The following is a 14,072-nucleotide window of genomic DNA, read 5'->3' on the forward strand; positions in this document are numbered from 1 at the left end:
CAAAGAGGTAAGCCCGCCACGAATGCTGCTGCTGCTTGTGCTGACCTGTCGAGTGGAGTGGGAAGCCCACTCACCCCCCTCCCTCTCTTTATTCTCCCCCGCCTTGTTTTGCTTTTGAGGAAATGAGAAGCAGATGTTTGCCTTTTGTGTTTGGTCGAAGGCCGATGAGCGAGCGGACAACACAGGAAGCACGTGACAGTGTGTGTTCATACTAAAGTGGAAGTATTCACAGCGCTCAACTTTGACCTCATTGTGTCGGGTGAAACAAATTCATTTTGGAATACTTTCCAGATACAATGTGGGTCAGAGCGCTTAGGAGGCCGTCATTTTTTTCTTATTTTAGCAGATGTTTTCCAGAGTGGGAAAACCGAGCTCACGAGGTGCCAGCCACTATGTAGGTCACCGAACCAAAAAAAAAAGAAAGAAGAATCCAGGTTGAATTGCAAGTAGCCGCTTCCCACCAAGGCACGCAGACGCCAGACTGAGAAACAGTGTGTCAGCACAAAATAAAAACACTCCCGTCGAAATGTCCGACTCATCAGTATTTTCCTCAGCGGGGAGAGCAGATGCCAAAGAATAAAAAGGCACATCAACAAGCTCGTTGGCTTTTATTGATACACTCATCATTATAAATATCAGTATGGTCATTCCAAATCACTTTTGATTTTGCTTTGAAGAAACTCAGCCCCATGTGTTCATAAATAGCATGGATGATCACGAGCTAATGTCTGGGAAAAAGGTTTGCACTAACAATCAGCAAACCCAGATTGTTGCTTACTTGCTCGATCATTGTCACGCTGCGCCTCTGTCCAGCAGGACTCGTAATTGACAATGAACACATGCAGACCAAATAGCCAACGATGAGAACATACGTACTTGGAATAAAAATAATAACACCAATGCAGCGAGCGATCATTTACAAGGAAGAAGAAAAAAAAAAATCCCTTAATACTGATTGCACCGTATTGTTGTCTGCTGATCCCCGTCCGTCTCTGTGCAGAGACGAAGAGAACCAAATTGTCGGACCGGACCGACCCGACTCGTCCCACCTTAACTTGTGCGGATACAGAAAAACAACAAGGGAAAATGTGGAAAAGATGCATCCCTGCGGTTATCTGCAATGTCTTTGGCAACTGTGGCGTGGATTTGGATGGCTTGCAATCAAACAGCAGTTCGGCCAAACCCGTCCACTAAACAAACACTACTCCCAAACAAGTCAGGATCAAGTGAAAAGGCACCTTTGGAGGCGGACCTAATTGGACTTTGTGGATAGCTGCCTTGTCTTCCGAGCCGCCGGGTGATCCACGCGTTTGTTTGTTAGCGAGCTACCGATTCCACCTGAACGAAGCTCGGCGGCCGCTTCCCTCTCGCCGCGACGTCTGTTTGAAACCTGCCACGTGTCGAGTCGAAACAACTTGACTTATTGTGCATTCATCAACTTTTTGGGAGTAGTGTATCTCAGGGCGTTAAAAAACAAACAAAAAAAGGAATATGAGCAAGAGATCTAGGAAGTCATTGTTTGTTGTTTGTTTTTCTGTTCTTAATGTAAATAGATAGCATAGAAATACAGCGGGTTTTGGTTTCTACGTGGAAACCCCCCAAATGTTTGGACCGAGCGTCCATCCGTCTGTCTCTCGTCAGTGCTTGCGCCGTTCCGTCTCTCGGTTCCCACCTCCAACTGGCCCTTGCTCGCTCCTGTTCGGGTCGCTCTGCGGTAGTCCGTGGGTAGCCGCTGCCTAGACCTTGTCCAGAAGTGACCTCTGGCAGTAGAGGAGGCGGCGGGGCGTGCCGTATTTCCTGAAGAACAACAGCGCCCCCAGGGTGACCACCACCAGGACCAAGAGGAGGAGCGGGATCACCACGGCCGCCGGCCCGACGCCGCCCCCGGCCTCGTCCACCTCCAGGATGATCACTTCCTCTTTGCGACCCTTCTTGGGCTCCTCCCCCTCGCAGCCCATCCAGTGGCTCAGCGCAGACTTGGGGTAGCCCGACTCCACTTTCATGTACTGGTTGTTGAACTTCCAGTACTTGTTGGCTTTGTAGAAGTAGGTGTACGCTGCGGGAAAGGCGACTCGGTCACTCGTTTGACGGGCGCTCGGCTTTGACTTTGAGGCTACTCACAGCCGTCCTCGCTCATGATGGCCGCCTTGATGTTGTCCGGAGCGCCGCTCCACGTGCCGATGGGCTTGGGGTAGCCGCTGTCCACTGTGCGAGTCCTCTCGTCGAAGCGGTAGTACCTGCCGACGGCCTCCGTGTCAATGAGCATCGGACGACTGAAAAGAAAGGGATGTGCAAACTCACTTTGTGCCCCTGAAGAAGTAGGTCTGGCCCGTGGGGGTGTAGAAGAGCGCCGCGTCCATTCTATCTTGCGGCAGACCGCTCCCCATGTCTCGGAGGCTCTTGGGAGAGTCCTTATCCATTGTGGATTCGCTGAAGACCCAGTACCTGTCACCTGTTGAGTCAAGATACCACTGGGTCATTGCAGGCGCAGGACATGGGGACGTCTGGCTCAACCGCCATACGGAAAGGTACTCTAGCGAGCCAGATGGCCTGACGGTGAATTCGACTAGGGAAAATTGGATAGGTGCAATTGGCCGGCCGGCCGTCTTCCAAAGGCCAAACCTCCGGCGGTAAAGACTTGGTGACCCCATTACGGGTAGGCAACCTGGGTCCTGGAGACAGAACTCGGCTTGCTAGCCCAGCCGTAGGTCGGAAATCCACGGCCCGCAGAGCTTACCCTTGAAGAAGACAAATTTGCCGTCGTCCCGCTCGTACGCGGCGTTGATGTTGGAAGGCAGGCCCTTCCAGAAGTGAGCGATGGGCATCGGGTAGCCCGGAAGCACCTTGTTGTTGCGCACGCGCCAAAACCACTGGTCCTGGAAAGTTCCCCAATAGCCGTGAGACCCACAGAAACGTTTTCCACACACATGCGCAGGGAGCGGTGACAGATAATACCTTGAAGACAAACTTTTCGCCTCTGAGAATGGCGATGGTGTCAAAGTGTCCCTCGCAGATGTCCGGACCGTGTTCTGGTCTCTTGGGGTTGGACGACTTTGTGGGTCTCGGCGGCGGAGGAGGACCGCCTGTCTCGGTCCCTGCGGGAGAATGGTTCATCATGGGTTGTATTCCGGTGACACCGCCGCCACCGCCGTCACGTACCATAAATGGCTTGGATGCCTCTGCGGTCGTCATCCGGAAGCTGGAAGTTGTCAGTGTCCATCCACTGATAGAAGGGCGCCATGATGGCAGAGGGGTTGTTGGAGTGCTCCAGACCCAGAGCGTGACCTAGCTCATGGACGGCCACCAGGAAAACGTCGTTCCCTTTGCGGAGACAAACGACTGATGATTTCTGGCGAGAGCAGTCCCAGAGGACGTTAGCCTTTAGCTTACCGCCCTGGTCCACGTTCCCCGTCGTCCAGGGCTCGGCGAGGTCAAAATGCGTGTCCCCGCCCATCCCTTGACCGGGGAAGTAGGCGTGAGCCAGGAAGCCGCCTTCGCCATCAAACGGGGTGCTGTCGCCGTGGAAGCCCTCCGAGAAGGAGAGCATGATGTCGGCGTATTTGTCCACCTTGCCCCGGATGTGGCTGTACGGAATCTCCCTGAAAGTGAGCGGGATGGCGTCCTCCCACACTTTGAAGGCCTTCCGGATGGCCTCGTAGGTGGCGCGCTCGCCCACTTTTGGCGTGTAATTCTCGATACTGCGAGCAGAGAGACAAATTCAGACCTGGTCAGAGCGGATGGCGGATGACCGAGAAGCGCGGCGGCGGCGGCGGCGGCGGCGGCGGCGGCGGCGGCGGCGGCTTCAGTCCTGACCTGAAAGTCACCTCCGACTTGTCCCACTTCAATCCTTGCACCGCGTAGCGCTTTCTCCTCAGGTTACTTTTGAGCTCCGCCCCAAATTTATCCGGAACTCCGCATCGTGGACGGCTCATCGCCCTGGCGACGGTCAAAGCAAAAAGTGGTGGGATTTGCACAGACGTTGTCACGGGCGCCTTCTCAAGACTCACGTTAAGGTGTTGGTGTCGATGGAGCCGGTGACGGTCAAGCCGTAGAACCTCTGCATGGCCGCGACGGCCGTCTCCACCGAGCGGGGCGAGCGCAGGGCCTGCGCTCGGACGTCGCCGGGGGGCAGGTAGCCGTATTGCTGAAGCCACGCCTTTCCGGTCAGAAGAAGAAACATTGTCAAAAGCCCATCGGTCCGGTTCCCAGCGTATCGCGCATCTGCTGGACCGCGCAGACGGCCGAGGTGCCGAACATGTGCGAGGCGGGCGTGAGTCGGCGCCGAATCCAAACTGAGGAAAAAATGAGTCACCGCGCGTGACCTTGGAGTCTGTCTGGACTTTGGCAACTCACAGATGTTGCACAAGTCACAGAGTCCGTCCGTCCATCCGCTCTTAGTGGGTCAAAGGATTCCACTGGTTATTTTGACTGATGAGAGCCACGGGCATTTTTCGCCACTAGCACTGCTTTTTGTCTTTGCTTTGCACCTGAGATGCTCAGCCAAAACCTACTCAGGCGCCCGACTTGAACCGGCACTTCTCCTTTTACCATGGACTTTGTTTTTTTGGGTTTTTTTTTTTTTACACGGTCCAAGCACCGAGTGAGTCTACGTTTGTCACCTGTGAGTCCAAAGAGAATTGGCCTCAAATGGTCTGCAACAGCATCAGATTTGGAAGGGAGCAAATGTGGTGGACCACCTGTTGCTGTTGTGGCACATGTCGCTTATGTCCACACACGGTGACAACTCCCCTTCCTCTCCTCCTCCTCCAACTCCTCCTCATCTTCTTCATCAACTTCTCCCCATAGTTCCCTGGATCGGCGCTCAGAAGATATGTCATTGCTCATCGGGGCCTGAAGGACCTTTTCCTCATCTCAATGGTGCGATGGGTTCTTTGAAAAAGGAAGGCTGCCGCCGCCGCCACCATTAGCAGAAATGGGTCAAAAACAAACAGAGTGATGCCGAAGCACTAGCTTTGTCTAAATCGAGCTTCTCAATTCACTAAGATCTCACGAGTCGCTTTTATGAATAGGTCGGTTCTTGGAGCAATTCATCACCGAAGCGCCGCAGTGGGGCGGCACGGTGTAGCAGCGGTAAGCACGCCTGCCTCACAGTTTAGAGGCGCCGGGTTCGATTGCGCTGTGGAGGTTGCATGACTCTCCGGGTGCTCCGCAAACGGCGAGACTGGTGAGCGCTTGGGAAGACGAACGAATGGTTTCTGGTGGCCAGGGGGTCCCACTCTATGTGTCTCTTGCTGGTCCATCCGAATTTTGCAAGTCCATGTTGCAATAGAGGACAGGAAGTGGTGCTCTGGATGACATTTGAGTGCTTCCTGACCTGACTGCTACCACTGTTTCCTTCTTTGAAGGAGCAGGCGCCATCAAAGCTTCTATTTATGGAGGCTTGAACATGGCCGCCGCCGCCGCCGCCGCTGCTTTAGGTAAACACACACACACACACAGGCCTACCTGAGAGTGTGCAGTGTGTCTGCAGACACTAAAACATATGGTGGGAGAATCTTTTGGGGACCTGCTACTGCTATTTGATTTGAATCCGAGGTCTCGGACGGTGAGCCAATAACGCTGAAGTTCAATTTGAGAGCGAGTCAGTTGTTCCTCTGTCTGTGCCAGTGGGGGAAAAAAATTAATAAAAATCCACTCGCGTGTCTCCGGAATTTCTACTCCAATGTCTTTGCTTGGTCTTTGCTAGTTAAGAGCAGGGCTGCCATATCTGGCAAAACTAGAATCAGGTCAGGTTTGTTGGGAGTTGCGGTTGTCACCTTGATAGTTCGTTCAGGCCAGGAACTGTTTTTGATGCCAGCGTGGAGTCAAGATGAAGCCAGATGCAGATGATCTGCTTCCCACGTTTATCAGACGGAACCAAGAACAAATACTCTTACTTCAATAGATTTGACTCCGCTTCTTCTCTCCGTCTTCCTTGGTCAAAATGGTGACGGCGGACCGACGGGCGAGTATTAGCGACTGAGCAACTGTGGGCCACTTTGTCATGATATTTATTTCCGTTGTCTGACCATTCTTGGACGAACGGACGGTACATTTTGAAATGGAGCCATTCAGCTCAAAAGGATGCAAAACGGTTGAGGCCGTTCCGATGGATTTTGCTTGCGGCCCTCGTCCAAGCCCAAAAACTGGCTTCCGATTTGGAAGCGTGTCTCATCGTTTCTCGGAATGTTGCGGTTCGGCCATGTGACCTCGCGCCCGGCCTGACATCAGGTGATGCAACGCATCTCAGTGCCATAGACGGCTTTGTCTGTGTTTTTAGCGGTCAGTCATGCATCCTGCACGGCCGAGTCAGAATATGATTCACTTCCCTTCTCGCGCGCTCCTTCCACATCGTCCACATCGAGACGACAATTGCTAGCTAGTTTTGGTGGTGAACCTCGCAGGGCAGGGCGTTGCTGTGTTTGCATCGACGTGGAGAAAAGACGCTGAGCTAAGACCATTTGAAAGATGAGCGATCAGATTGTCTTGGGATCCGAAAGTGTCTTGGTCAGAGTTGGATGGCCAAGCGAATCTGATTTCAGATAACTTTCCGTCAACTCGGCCGATCTGTATTCTGAGTTCTTTGCTGTCTTTCTTAACAATGCAGAATGAAAATGTCAGAAGCAGAAAATATCACTTGATGGCACAAGGCATTCATCTGTTTTCCGTATGGAAAATCCCCGCCAGCCACACTGGCGGGCTCCATTTCTCCAACTGGTGGAAAAGTGACGAGAAAAGCGGCCGTCACTTACCTCTGCTCTCAACACATCTGCCGTGACGGAAAAGCAGCGGATGGCGCAGGCCAAGGCGACCACCAAGAGCGGCAACATTTTCTTCTTCTTCTCCGACTGGCGCAAATCCCGAGGTCTTCCCGATGAGCCAAGTAAAAGCAAGCCGTGGGAGTCTTGAAGCCGGACCGGACCGAGTCAAATGCGAACTGAGAGTGAAAGACAAAGAAGTGAAATCATCCCATCTGTTGTGTGTCAACTTCTCCCCCCCCCTCCCACACTTTCTTACAGAGTGTGTGGACGTGGTCAGAGCGGAGTGATGGAGGAGCCTTTGGGTCCTCCTCCAGATGTGCCTGTGGTGTTTTCTTCTTCTTTTTTTTTTTTTTATAACTACACCGCCCCGCCCCGCCCCCTCCCCTCCTACCCGCCTGCCGTGTGCCGAGCATAGCATACGCACATAGAAAGCGCCTTGGCACCAAGTTGTGTGTCGACGCCATCTTGGGTGTGGCAAAGTTTCACCATGTGCTTGCTCGCTTTAAATTTGCCACTTGTATTCTTGCACTCTTGTACGCTGCTGTGACAAGTACATTTCCCCGCTGTGGGATGAATAAAGTTCCATCATCATCATCATCTTGGGCCTTGGCCTTCTCTCAGGAGCATAACTACTCGCTCTTCTTGTGACCAAAACCTTCTCAAACCAAATCTTCTTGGGACGAGAAGAGGCTCTGGGGACTAGAACGAACATGCTCTTGGGGCAGTAATCTCTCAAAAGTAGGACATTCTCTGAATCTGGGATCATCTCGGAACCAGACCCTCTCTTGGACCAGACCTTTCTCTCGAGCGAGAACATTCTCTGAATCTGGGATCATCTCAGAACCAGACCCTCTCTTGGACCAGACCTTTCTCTCGAACTAGAACATTCTCTGAATTTGGGATCATCTCGGAACCAGAACCCTCTCTTGGACCAGACCTTTCTCTCGAACTAGAACTTTCTCTCTCTCGGGGCGAGGCCCGTTTCTTTGGACGAGAACCTTTCACTTGCTAATGGTGCATGCTCCTGGGATTAAAATCTTCTTCTCCTGGGGCTAGAAAATTATTTTGTGACTACACCTTCTCTGTGGACTAGTATTGGAGGCAAGTACCTGGTGTTCATTTCTGATCCAGTGTGACCAGCAGCACGCAGTCCCAGTCCTGGCAATCCTGTCAGGGAGGACATATCTGTGTGGCATGCGGATCTGTTCTAGGTCATGGAAGTCATCCTTGTTTGGGTTAACTGCATTTGTGTGGCATGCGGATCTGTTGGAGGTCATGGCAGTCATCCTTGTTTGGGTTAACTGCATTTTAATTGCACTTATATGTGAGTTACGCATAGAACGCATTGGTGTGCCATGTTATAAATGTAAACTGCAAATTGTGACCTCCAAAGCCAATTGAGTATGTTTGTGTCTCGATGAATGTGAGGCCACTTGGGTTCGAAAAAAACCCTGGTTCCATTTTTAACATCGAGTCCTGACATTGAGCGCTTTTTGCCCGAATGAGCAACCGCAGACACGATTTGGATGGAATTTCTGACTGAGCTCAGATTTTTCTGCTGTACCGGCAATTTGGATTGAGCAACAGTGACATCTATCGATAGAAAAGGCTATCTGCTTGTGGCGTTAAAAAAACAAAAAAAAACGACACAACCGTGTGACAGAAACCCCGCCCCTCGTGCGTCATCCTGCAAAAAAAAAGAAAGAAATACGGAAGTAGCTCCGGACTTATCAAAAGGAAACGAAAGACAAGGTAACGTTCTATCCGGTTTTAAGTAGCAACTTTGTTTCGGACAATTCCTTGGACAATTCAAATCGCCATGTCGAAATGTTCGACGGTAACTGGCAGTCAAATGCGAGTAAGGAAGGACGCGCGACGTTAGCATGTAGCCCGACCGCATGCTAAAGGCTAGTAAAGCTCGTTTTGCTTTTAGACACAAACTAAGCCGATTTTAGACCAGCGAGGGAGGCAAATGAACTTTTAAACGAGCCGAGTGCGAAGTGGTGCCAGTTGCACACAACCTGGTGGACACTTTACTGGGTGGCAAGAATGGCCACGAAACAAAGCTTCAAAGCAGCACTTTGGAACCAATTTTTCGCCTGTCACCTTCTGTCACAGGCCGAAGTTGACGAAGGATGCTTTGTTTGGAGTTACAAATCGGTTCTGGATTCAAAGCTGGAATCAATGCAATAGCTTGAAATTGGACAAAATGTCAACATTTCAAATTTCTACCCTACAGGTGGCGTCTTCCAGAACAATCGTTCCAAAATGACACTTTTGTGACACTTTTCTTCCGGTCTTTGCACGTGATCAGCATAATGGTGCACATCCCTAGCCTCCTGCTTTTTTGCTTCACGGGTACGTAGCTGATGGATGGATGGATGGATGGATGGATGGATGGATGGATGGATGGATGGATGGATGGATGGATGCTAACCTGATGTTTCTGCCCACAGCATGCAGCCGGACACAAGTAGCGCTTTTTTTCGGTAAGGACATTGCCGTGTGCCATTGTAACAAAGAGGAAATCAAGGCAGAAAAAAAAAACTTTGTAGAGAGAATTTAGACCCTAAATTCCTAAGCCTTTTTTCAAGGTATTTTGTGTCATTATTATAAATTAACATTAAACAGTACAACTAATTTAGCTCGTCGTCAACTTTTGCCATGTTAAATTCCCTGTCTTTGTTGTTGTTTTTTGGGGCGAGCCCAGCTTTTCGGGTGAAATGTGTCCATTTTTTTATGGGTCTGTTTTCCACAGAGCATTGTGGACATTCCTCTCAAGTGTTGGATAGCGACGTAGGCGAGATCAGGAGTTCTGCTTACCACACGTACTCCTACCATTTTGGTGCCACGTATGACTGCTGGACCATTAAGGGTTCGGTGGGAGAACCGGTCGTCCTCAGGTGAAATATTCCAAACTTTTTTCATACGTCGAATGTCCCTTTTAAATTGTTTTTCTCCGTAAACTATAATACAATTACACTCGTCACTCCGCTACAATCTCCTCACGCAATTCCGTTATCGGGGCGTGCGCTCGAACAAGACGATCACGATAACATGACATGCGCGACGGTAACGTGTCGCATCGATGGAGCGTCAGTTGACGCACCCCGCTGTTAGACCGCTGTTAGAGGTCTCGTCTTAAGAACACCAGTGAGATGCCGCTATTGCATACTACATAAGGAAAATATACATATTATCGGCCATTTCCGTGCCCCTTGGCGATCGGACAAAAAGTGGTTCTCTATTAATCGCCCACCCCCCCTGTTGGACATAAACCTTCAGGGCGATAATTAGAATAAATACGGTAATCTGTTAATGGTCAAGTAATAATGTGTTCATAATTTCACATATAAGTCGCACCCCGGCCAAACTAAAAAAAAAACCAACAACTGCGACTTATAGTCCGCAAAATACGATACAAAGTTGACTCTCCCTAATTTTGTGAATCAACTGCTGTGTGTTTTTTTTTTTCCTTTCTTCTTTTAGCTTCTCGCAATTTTCAGCTCGGTGCAGAAATGAGTGGCTGGCCATCAAATCGTCCGGCGGCGGCACGCCGCTCGTTTTGTGTGGCTCCAAATTGCCCCCGCCCGTCGAATTCCCGGGGGGAAACATCACAGTGGTGCACCACTTCCTGCCACAAGTCTATCCCGTGTCGTCGTTTCGCTTGAATTACGCCAGAGGTGCCTTTGTTGTTTTCCCGATTGGCCTCCACGTGCAAAAGGGGAATCCAATCTTTTTAGTGGTGAGACGCCATCCGTGGCAGATACTAAAATGTCAAAGTATTTTCAGATGTGACTTTCGGCCAGTGCCCCCGGACGTCCTTCAAATGCCCGGGAGGCCGCTGCCTGCCCCTCTCGTGGCGTTGCAACGACCAAGCCGAGTGTCTGGGGGAAGGCGCCGGCGCCGACGAGGAGGGCTGCGGGGCCGAGGGGACCCCGCCCGGGGCGCCCGAGAGGAACGGCGCCGGAGATTGGCGGGATCCCAGTCCGTCGGCGAAGAGCCACGGCGGCGACAGGGCAGAGGAGCTCTTGGCCCTGTTGAAGGAGAGGCAGGAGACCCCGGTGACGGCCGCTCCCGTCCCGTGGCCCTGCGGGGGGCTTCTGCGGACCTTCTACGGGACATTTTGTCCTCCGCCTCTCCGCGGCCCCCCATTGCACTGCGTTTGGACTCTGGACCCGGATGACTCCCGGCCCTTGAAACTGGACCTGCAGCAGCTGGTGCTGGGGCGCGGCGACACGCTCACGGTCCACAACGGCGTGCAAGGCGAAGGAGACGTCGTTAAAATTGTGAGTGAAAATAGCAAACGCACAGCTGCGGCGATGGAGCTTTTTAAAAGTGATGGGCATTTTCCCGCTGACGATTAGAATATCAGTTTGATGAGGAATGAGCAAAAAGCAAACGTGGGTTTGAGTCCATGATGATGCACGCCAGCTCGGTGTGAGCCCGGCTTGACTTTTGCCCCACCCGACAGATCACCAGCGCCTCCAACTACAAGTGGCTGCAAGTGGAGTCGCGCACCGGCCTGCTGTCGCTGACCTACCAGACGGCGGCCGGCTCGGAGGGCGGCGGCTTCAACGCCACCTTCCACGTGGGCGGCTACTGCCCGCCCTGGGAGGGCCGCTGCGGCGGCGCCTCGGGAGGCTGCTTCACGCAGGAGCAACGCTGCGACGGCAAGTGGGATTGCCCCGAGAGCGGCCGGGACGAGGAGGGCTGCCGGGGCTGCGGCCGCCAGCAGTTTGCCTGCGGGGTGCCCGGAGGCCAGAGGGCGGCGGCCGGGCGCTTTGCCGGCCGCCCCGTCTGCTATCCCGCCAGCGAGCGCTGCAATTACCAGCTGTACTGCGCCGACGGCAGCGACGAGAGGGACTGCACCGTGTGTCAGCCCGGAACCTTCCACTGCGACACCGACAGGTCAGCCAGAAAGACAGACCCCAAAAGAAGCCCTTTGTCTTGTCAAACCTCCAAATGCGATGAAAGAAAAGCTTTGGATGGAGCTCAAATCCAAGGGCCGTGCTAATCTATGTTCACACTGGCCGTCACTTGCGTGCTGAGCGTCAAATTTCCAACTTGCCTAGTGGTTTTCGAGGCACTGGTAGAATGAGGCTGGCGCTTTGCCGGCTGACCCTTGGCGTCTCGCCTCGCCCCGCAGGTGCGTATTTGAGAGCTGGCGCTGCGACGGCCAGGTGGACTGCCACGACGGCACGGACGAGCTCAACTGCACCGTGGTCCTGCCGCGCAAGGTCATCACGGCCGCCACGGTGGGCAGCCTGGTCTGCGGCCTGCTGCTGGTCGTCGCCATGGGCTGCACCTGCAAGCTCTACTCGCTGCGGAGCAGAGAGTACAGGTAAGCCCCCCCCCCACCCGGTGGCAAAACTGCGGCATTTAAACGCATCTTGCGCACGCAGCATGTTTGCGCCCGTCAACCGACACGAGGCGCAGCTGATCCAGCAGCAGGCCCCGCCCTCTTACGGCCAACTCATCGCGCAAGGCGTTATCCCCCCGGTGGAGGACTTCCCCACGGAAAACCCCAATCAGGTGAGAGACGCGGTTCGTCGGAGGGGCTGCATTTTCCAAAAATTCACCTTGAATCAGTTTGAGTTCATTTTAATTTGAAAAACAAAATCCATTTGTCGAGCGCAAGATAAAAAAAAACAAAAAAAACAATTCAAGGTTGACATAGAAGGGCATTTTCACCATCATTGTATTCCAATAAAAAAAGTCCCGTTTTATTGGAGCTCGACTTGTACTGAAAATCACTGATGATGTTTCAGACTTCCACCTTGTCTCTGAGGGGAATCCTGCAGCTCCTTCGCCAGGACGCCGTCACGTCCCCGCACCGGAGACGCAGGCCTCGCGTGGTCCGCCGCCTGGTCCGTCGCATGAGAAGGTGGGGTCTGATCCCCAGGCAGCCCTCCAGACCTTCCCAGACGGCCGGCCAGCGGCCGCCCGACGCCACCCCTCCGGATCAGGAGCCCGCTCCCGCCGCTCCCGGCGGCTCCTCGTCTTCGGCGGAGGGCGCCCAGCGGCCCGCGCCTCAGAAAGTGAGCCTGTCCGTCAGGGCCCCGCCGGCGTCTCGCGCCTCCCCGCCACCGCCGCCCCCGTACGCGCCGCCCGCCGAGGCGCCCCAAACGCCCCCCGTGGCGGTCCCGGCCGGCAGCCCGTCCCTGGCGTCCATCTTGCACACCCTGGGCCTGAGTCTGTCCTTGTTCAGAGCCTCGCCCTCGTCCGGCAACTCTGCGCCCCTCTCGGCCTCCCCCGACGACGACGTGCTGCTCATTCCGCTTTGCGACGACGACGCCGCCTCGGACGAGGACGTGCCTTTGCTCACTTGAACGGGCCTCCCTCTCTCTGTGCCTTTTTGTCTCTTGTCGTCGAATTGCTTTTAAAATCAACTATTTTACCATTTAGAAAAACAACTCTCGGGCGTGTTCCCAACCTTTATCCAGCCTCGGCACATCTTTCCCCCCCCCATTCGGCCCACCGTCAAAGAAATTGCGCGCAGGATGTATCGTCCAACTATCGGACCCCCCCAAATGAGAACCTGAGTGTTTCAGTCAAAAGCGCAAACTCTCCTTCCAACGTTAGCCATCAAACTTCTCGAAAGAGTCTGGAAAAGGGTTGGGAACCAAAAACGGCGAGGCTGACGCGTTTCATTCCCACCACGTCAGCTGAGCTTGTTGCACAGTGGAGTCTTCCCGAGCCACTTTTTGACTCCTTCCGTCTGCCGAAAAACGTTCGGCAGCGGGATATGTTTGGAGATCGTCTTGGGGTATTTGAGAGAGAGAAAACGTGTCCCTATTTAAGTGCCTTTTTGAGGAGTATCCCCCCCCCCCCCACGCAGGTTGGTCCCCCCCCTCCCCCGAACGCACTCACAATGGCTCGCAGGCAATAACCCTCGGATGCGGCTTTGAGTGCGCTTTTCCTCAACCCTTCCCAAGTCCAGTGTATGTAAATGGCTGCTTGTGTGAAAGAGACGGACGGGCCCGCATTGATTTTGAAAAGATTGCTGGTGGTCTCGTTGCTTTGTGTCCGACGGAGTAGCTCAGAGGTTTTGAACTTTGCAATGTGTTGAGATCAATAAGAGAATGTCTTTAGGGTCAATTTCACTGTATATAAGTCCAAAATGTGGCTGCCATTAAAAAATGCACTTTTTATTGGGGGGGTCTTTGTTTTGTTCCCACCCGACGAGCTTTGTATTCAAAAAAGCTCTTGTGGAATTTCACACCGGCTCGCCACCCCAAAAGAACGAACTCTTCAAGGAGGAAGAATCAGTCAGGAGTTGCTTCTTTGCGAGCCTTCAGACTCCAGTCA

General features: G+C 53.0%; 4 protein-coding genes across 6 annotated transcripts in view; 2 read left to right on the forward strand and 2 right to left on the reverse strand.

Annotated features, from left to right (window-relative positions):
• LOC119128357 overlaps nt 1-14,072 on the reverse strand; it is a 252,135-nt gene that overhangs the window by 142,411 nt on the left and 95,652 nt on the right. The window lies entirely within an intron of this gene.
• Nucleotides 1-14,072, forward strand: part of LOC119128354 — a 113,887-nt gene that overhangs the window by 43,356 nt on the left and 56,459 nt on the right.
• mmp14a (matrix metallopeptidase 14a (membrane-inserted)) lies at nt 592-7,104 on the reverse strand. Its single transcript, XM_037260745.1, has 11 exons — nt 7,018-7,104; nt 6,753-6,937; nt 4,008-4,156; nt 3,814-3,936; nt 3,391-3,698; nt 3,160-3,321; nt 2,956-3,095; nt 2,738-2,876; nt 2,302-2,452; nt 2,122-2,237; nt 592-2,056 (listed from the first exon to the last, which is right to left on the reverse strand). The coding sequence occupies exons 2-11, from the start codon at nt 6,828-6,830 to the stop codon at nt 1,737-1,739; spliced, it is 1,686 nt and encodes a 561-aa protein (XP_037116640.1). The 5' UTR covers nt 6,831-6,937; nt 7,018-7,104; the 3' UTR covers nt 592-1,736.
• Nucleotides 8,405-13,915, forward strand: lrp10 (low density lipoprotein receptor-related protein 10). The gene is made up of 10 exons (XM_037260723.1): nt 8,405-8,513; nt 9,001-9,119; nt 9,218-9,250; nt 9,520-9,664; nt 10,251-10,444; nt 10,554-11,050; nt 11,236-11,672; nt 11,911-12,105; nt 12,167-12,296; nt 12,533-13,915. The coding sequence occupies exons 2-10, from the start codon at nt 9,080-9,082 to the stop codon at nt 13,091-13,093; spliced, it is 2,232 nt and encodes a 743-aa protein (XP_037116618.1). The 5' UTR covers nt 8,405-8,513; nt 9,001-9,079; the 3' UTR covers nt 13,094-13,915.

Source organism: Syngnathus acus, chromosome 10 (genome assembly GCF_901709675.1).
Source record: "Syngnathus acus chromosome 10, fSynAcu1.2, whole genome shotgun sequence".
NCBI lineage: Eukaryota > Metazoa > Chordata > Actinopteri > Syngnathiformes > Syngnathidae > Syngnathus > Syngnathus acus.